The 6,815-nt window shown below is 53.1% G+C and overlaps 1 protein-coding gene across 1 annotated transcript; it reads left to right on the top strand.

The window, feature by feature from the left end:
* The first annotated feature begins 2,409 nt into the window (after positions 1-2,409).
* LOC119266577 (transcription factor bHLH168-like) lies at positions 2,410-4,184 on the top strand. Its single transcript, XM_037547808.1, has 2 exons — positions 2,410-2,719; positions 3,503-4,184. Exons 1-2 carry the CDS (start codon positions 2,522-2,524, stop codon positions 3,956-3,958), a joined length of 654 nt encoding a protein of 217 aa, XP_037403705.1. The 5' UTR covers positions 2,410-2,521; the 3' UTR covers positions 3,959-4,184.
* The last annotated feature ends 2,631 nt before the right edge of the window (positions 4,185-6,815 follow it).

The raw sequence follows: 6,815 nt of genomic DNA on the forward strand, positions 1-6,815 counted from the left end.
TCAGAGGACACAGGAGCGTGGTCGTCGATGGTTCCGCGGTGGCACGGCGGGAACACGGATGTCGGAGGGGAGTATGCCACCGGCCGGCCGTCTTGCGTCTCCATGTCGAGGGGAGTCGAGGTGTAGTCCTCAACCCGCAGCAGGTGGATGATGACGCGGAAGGTGGCGCCGCGCAGGCAGCGCGCCGGCTGCCGTGCCGAGATCGTGACGCCATCGGGAGCGCGCGACGTGAAGGTCAGCCAGACCACCTTCGGGATCCTGCTCGGGTTGGCCGTCCACGCCCAGAGGCCAATGTCGCGTGTGTCCGACATGGAGATGGAGCACTCGTCCATGACGTCCAGCGCGCAGCTGCGGCCGATGACGCGCTCGACGATGGAATGCGTCCAGACGTAGGCGGGCACGCCATCAAGGATCAGACGCGCACGGAAGGGCATCGCGTGCGCCAGCGGCCGCCACGGCTTGATGAAGACGTGCGTGCCATCGCCCACACGGAGCCGGCCCCTGTCCAGCACGGCCGTGCAGAGCTCTTTGCTCTCAAACTTGAGGCGGAACTCCTCCGGGTAGTGGCTGCTGACGGCGACGTCGCCCCGCCGCAGGCGAAGGCGGTCACGCAGGAGGCGTTCCACCACAGCCGGGGCCCAGGCGATGGAGGCCGTCTGCTCCTAGGTGCGCCGGTCACGGTCGATGTCGAAGGTGGCCGCGATGATGCAGGTGTCCTCCTCCGGCCTGGACTCCGGCGCGCCAAGACCGTGCTGAGCCATGTCAAGCGGAGGCGAAGCGGGAGGATGGCAATCCCGGCCGGGGGCGACCACGTCAGCCCAGGAGCGGCCCGAGCAAGGACTGCGGGAAGGCGTAGGGCGGGGCGGAGGCGAAGGGGGCGGCTCGTCGCGCGCAGTGCAGAAGCGAGCGCGGTGGCCCGAGCGGTCGCAGGCAAGACAACGCAAGGGCTCGCGACAGGAGCGGGCGCGGTGGTGCTTGCTGAGACAGCGAAAACACCTCCCCCGCGTCCTCCTTAAGAACAGCAGCCTTCTCTCCTCGGCCAGGCTGTCGCCGAGCCCGGCCGGACGCCCGTCGCGTCGGCATAAAGAAGCGTCCCGTCGCGGACGGCGCCTCGAGACCACCGTCGTCCAGGCCGCGGCGCGCCCATCCTCCTCTGACGCAGGAACATGCTCGACTTGAATGCCAACGCCATGAATGCCCCCAGCAGGCGCAACCACCATGGAGCGGAGCCGGGGCGCCCTGAATGCTACTACAGGCTCAGGGGAGCCCGAGCCCTCCGCCGAGGCGCGCGTGCAAACAGGCAAGGTAGGGCGCAGCAGCGACCCCGAGGCCGGCAGGTCGGAGGCGATCTGGATCTGGCTCACCGGGATGTCGACGAGGCTCGACGCAGCAATGATGGATCCCTGGCGCTGGGAGAGGAACCAAGGGGCCTGCGGCGCGAGGACGATAGGCCGGAAGGGGGGCGGGGGCAGGCAGGCTGGTGGCAGCGGCAGCGGCAGCGGGGGCGGCGGCGCCGAGCATGTCGCAGGAGCAACGGGCATAATTCCGTTGTGCGAACACCTCATTGTACCTCCATAAATTGGAAATTTCTCTCGTAAAAAAAGAAGAAGAAAATGGCGTGAGAAAACATAGGAGGAGAGAAGTGGATGGGAATGGGGATGAGCAAGAGGTATGTGTTGACCGTGAAACCGCGTGCACGTGGTTTTCTCACCCAGTCACTGCTGCTCGTGGATCCCATCACGTGCATGCGTGTGCATCTCATCAAGCCATGTTACTTGTATCGTCGCATTTCACTTACGTGGTGGATGTGAACCTGCAGGAAAGCAACACCCTTGGTGTGCTACGCATCACATCATATTTGTGCAACGTGCGAGCGCGGGAGGGAGGGCTACAGTACAGTACTCTCTCCGTTTTTATTTACTCTGCATATTAGAGTTAACTGAAGTCAAACATGGTAAAATTTGACCAAATTTGTAGAAAACAATATAGACATTTATCATAATAAATCTATACAATGTGAAAGTACATTCAATAATAAATCTAATGTTGTTGATTTGTTATTGTATATCTTAATATTTTTATTTATAAACTTGATCAAAATTTGTAAAGCTTGACTTTGATCAAAACTAATATGCGAACTAAATAACCAACAAAGGAGCGGTGGGACCCACGCGAGAACAAAACAAACACGTTCCGGTGGACCTCCCGGGCCCGTTCTTCACTCGGAGAGGGAGGAGGGTTGACCTCTGACTGGCTTGCACCATTGCTCCGCTCCAAAGATTCCGTCTCCTTTCTTGTCATTCTTTCATTTTCACTACGTACCTTATTCGCTGGCTCCTCCGTCCGTCCGTCCACAACACCGCAACTGGGCAAGCCACTCCTGCCGTCCTGATTGCTGTATAAATAAGCTCCCCTCCCACCCTCAGCTCAACCACCGGCTCCCATCTTCATCCACCTCCATATCTCTCTCTCCAATCCATTCCTCCTCCTTGGGAGAGACCAAGCGCAACTCACCTCAACAATGAAGGGCAGGAGGCAGAGCATGGTGCCGGACGGGGGCTGCAGCGGCAGCAAGATGGAGCGCAAGGACGTGGAGAAGAACCGGCGGCTGCACATGAAGGGCCTCTGCCTCAAGCTCTCCTCCCTCCTCCCGCCCTCCTCCGCCCACCACCTCCGACACTATTCTTCTACTTCTTCCTCGCCGCCGTCCAGCAACAAGGTCTGTCCCAAAATAAGTGTCTCAAGCATCATTCTTCTCTTCTCTTTTGGTCTCCTCTTCTGTTGATTCGCCATCAAAAGGCGCTTCTTTTCTTCTTTGCTGAAGAAAAGAAAAGAAAAGAAAACATGAATAGTATGTGTTTTGCTGAAGAAAAGAAAAGAAAAGAAAACATGAATAGTATGTGTTTTGCTGAAGAAAAGAAAAGAAAATAAAACATGAATAGTATGTGTTTTGCTGAAGAAAAGAAAAGAAAAGAAAACATCAAGTACGTGTGTGATGTAGCAGAGCACCTACTTGTGTGGTCCACTGAATTATGTCTCAACTTGGTTGGTGGTCAGTCACCACCTTCACAAGAAAAGAAAAAGTGCTCCACCACAATATCACATCATCATGCATTTCGGCACGTGCCATCCAAAGCGATCGGTGTGGTAGGAGGGAGGAGTACCACTTACTCATTTGCTACCCGTCCATCGGATAAGCCATCCCCAATAATTACTTTGTGCTCAATTTTTTCTTTCACTTTGTGGTCAAGAAAATTTACTAAAACGTTTGGCCAGTCAATCAATCCATCCCCAATAATTAACCCCTTGAGCCACCAACCCAAGATTGGAGATCACTCTCCTGATTCGATTCACGTGCCTCTGCCATACAAAATCTGAATACGTCCATTTTTCATTGCGAGTGCATGAGGATGCCAATGATCAGTGGATCAGTTAGTTTACTAGCCATTGCCAGCAGGATCAATTGATCAGCTGATCTGACTTGATCGTGCCGTGTTTGCAGGACGCGGCGACGCAGCTGGACCAGCTGGACAGCGCCGCGGCGTACATCAAGCAGCTCCGGGGCCGGATCGACCACCTCAAGCGCCGCAAGCAGGCCGCCCTCTCCGGCGGCACGGCCGGCTGCTCCTCCTCCGTCTCCGCCGGCGACTACAAGTCACAGACGGCCTCGCTGCCGGTGATCGAGGTTCGGCACCAGGACGGGACGCTCGACGTGGCGCTGGCGAGCGAATCCGGGCGGCCGTTCCGGCTGCACGAGGTGATCGCCGTGCTGGAGCAGGAGGGCGCCGAGGTGGTCAGCGCCAGCTTCTCGGTCGTCGGCGACAAGATCTTCTACACGGTCCATTCCCAGGCGATGTGCCCCCGCATCGGCCTCGAGCCCGGCAGGGTCGCCCACCGGCTCCGCGGCCTCGCCGCAGCCGCAGCCGCCACCGTCTCGTCGTCGGTCCTCCTGACATGATCTCTTTCTTTCTTGTTTTTGCCATGGTGACAGACCAGCCGGTCTATTTTTTCATCAATCGCAGCAGCTTAGCATAGCTTAGTACTGCTCTACTCTGCTCGTCATTGAGCTTCAGGTCTGTCTGAAATCTACTACTAGCGTAGTCATGTGTACCTGCATATCTCCTCCTTTGTGAAGATGTGAGACATTTTAGCATTCAGAATGTTGGATTTCTTTCTACTAACAAGGCTTGAGACATGGGGGAGCATTAGCCTGTGTTTGGTTGAGCCGAAAATTCTGGAAAAGCTGCTGTGAGCCGCCAACATAGATTAAAATCACGGCTCAAACTGCCGCTTTCGCGGCGTGATCGCTCCTTTGAAATGACCACGCGATCTGCATAGCTTGGGGAATCGCGCAAGATAGCAGTGCCATCGTCGGAGATCGCACCATTCCTTCCTTATCGGTCGCGGCCAAAATCTCCGGAGGTTGCAACATTCCTTCCTTATCGGTCGCGGCCAAAATCTCTGCCGCGATTTCAGTTCGTCCGCGATTTTAATCTATAGCCGTGAGCTGTGAAAAGTTGTTGTGAGCGGTGACAACCGGGGAGAATGTTGGAAAAGCTGTTGATAATCCCAATGATGAACGGAGTGTTAGTGATAACGATAACATCGATTTCTCCTTCCCGAAGTTAAGTTTTGTTGGGAAACGTAGTAGAGAAAAAGTTTCGCACTTATGATCACTTAAGATTAATATGAAGATGCATAACGGGTTGGGATCACGGTCGTTATCATCACCAAGTTGAAGCGGAAGAAGAATGTGCCGGTGTAGATCGTACTTGGAGTCCCTCAAACTAAAAGACCAAAAGCATTGCCTCTCTACTTGGTTGCAAGCGTGCAACCTTCACGATCCGGCGGCGCTTAACCATCCAGACCTAATAGTCATCGAAGAATTAGAGACAGGGGATTAGAGTCACACGGGGCTTCTAATTATGAGGACAAAAAAATTAGGCTAGCTCTAATTAGTGATCTAGGACCAAGTTCTCTCTTGTTCTGGGTCCACAAGGTGGTCTGGGACCTGGGCAAGGTACGGCCAGCACAAAAACGTGTGTGAGTTTTGTTTCCAGGAGTAAACACTGTAGCTCTACTGTTCCTATTCTTCGGCTAGGAGAGTAAATATACGGTATTTCCTATTTGGCAGATCTTTTCTCTTTTTGACAGGAAAGCTTTCATGCTAGCTTTATTAACTTTAAATAATGCTAAAATTTGCTTCAAGCATTGCTTTAGCGAAGCAAACCAAGTGGCCGGCAGTTTGGCGAAGAATTCCTTCGGTAGTCGACCTTCTGGTGTTTGGGAGTATTCTATCCCTGACTGTGTTTCTCATCTCCTTGTAAACATTATATGAAACAAAGTCTTTTACCTATTAAAAAAGACTTTAAATAGTGCTTAAATCGTCCGCTAAAATTCTAGAGAGAAAACTATGGGATGAGTTCAACCACAAGGACACATGGATCAACACGGCTCCTATTTAGCGAATCTAAATGTTCAGCGGGGTAGAATACCGAGCTAATGAAGCCTTAAGAAATCACAGTCGTGGTGTACCGCGCAAAAGAAAAAACGGTGGTCTGTACGATCGACTTTTTTAGCCTTGCTCTAAGAGAATAATTAATTTCCCTCTTCAACCTTGCTGTAACGATGGATCTTACTCCCTTCGTTCCGAATTACTTGTTTTGGATTTGTCTAGATACATCCGTATCTAGACTCATTTTAGTGCTACATACATTCGTATTTAGACAAAACTAAGACAAGTAATTCAGAATGGAGGAAGTACATATCACTCGTTAGAGCTCTTTTTTTTCTAACAGTAAGTGTATTGTGGTGAATAGCAACAATGCCTAGGTACAGATGGCACAAGGCCCACTCCCACTTGCACCCAATCATGCATGCATGCTAGGACCCGTATGGATTGCCCACGGCCGCGAATTATGCGCTGGATCCATGTATTGCAAAGCTCGGTGTGTTTGTCACCTAAACACACGGAGCTTTGCAATACCTTCGTACGCTGCTAGCATAACAACAACCCAACTGCAAATGCAAAGCTCCGTTGAAATTTCTCCATCCCTCTCCAACCGGTAGCTTGTGTACGTACTGCAATCAACTACTGTAGCCACACATAGATACAGAGGTTTAGCTTGGTGGTTGGCCATGCGGTTGTGCAACGCAACCTAATGACCCGAGTTCAATTCCTAGAATAAATAGATGATGCACAGGCACTAGTAGAAAAAGGGGCTATGGTCCAGGCCGGGTCAGCCCATTAGTCCCGGTTCAGTCTAGAACCGGGACCAATACAGGCATTGGTCCTAGTTCGTGAGCCCAGGGGGCCGGCCGGGCCACGTGGGCCATTGGTCCCGGTTCATCTGGACCTTTTGGTCCCGGTTGGTGGGATGAACCGGGACCAATGGGCCTCGCTCCTGGCCCACCACCATTGGTCCCGGTTCGTGGCTTGAACCGGGACCAAAGGCACCCCTTTAGTCCCGGCTCATGTCACCAACCGGGACCAATGAGGTGCCTATATATACCACCTCGCGCAAGAGCAGAGCACAGTGCTCTGTTTTTTCTGGCCGAGGGGGAGAGGGCTTTGTGGTGCTCTAGCTCACCTCCTATGCACATGAGGTGTTCGATGGAATGCCCGAGCCACACTACTTAAGCTTTCTCCTCTCGAAGCTCGACCTCCAAGCTCCATTTTCCTCGAGATTTGTCTAGATTTAGCGGTCCGTCACACCCGTCCCCGTCTTCACCGCCGTCGATCACCCGCGCCGATCTCATCACCGACACCACCGTGGTGAGCCTCTTGTTCTTATCTTCTTTCTGAAAAGAAAAAT

Source organism: Triticum dicoccoides, chromosome 3A (genome assembly GCF_002162155.2).
Source record: "Triticum dicoccoides isolate Atlit2015 ecotype Zavitan chromosome 3A, WEW_v2.0, whole genome shotgun sequence".
Taxonomy (NCBI): Eukaryota; Viridiplantae; Streptophyta; class Magnoliopsida; order Poales; family Poaceae; genus Triticum; species Triticum dicoccoides.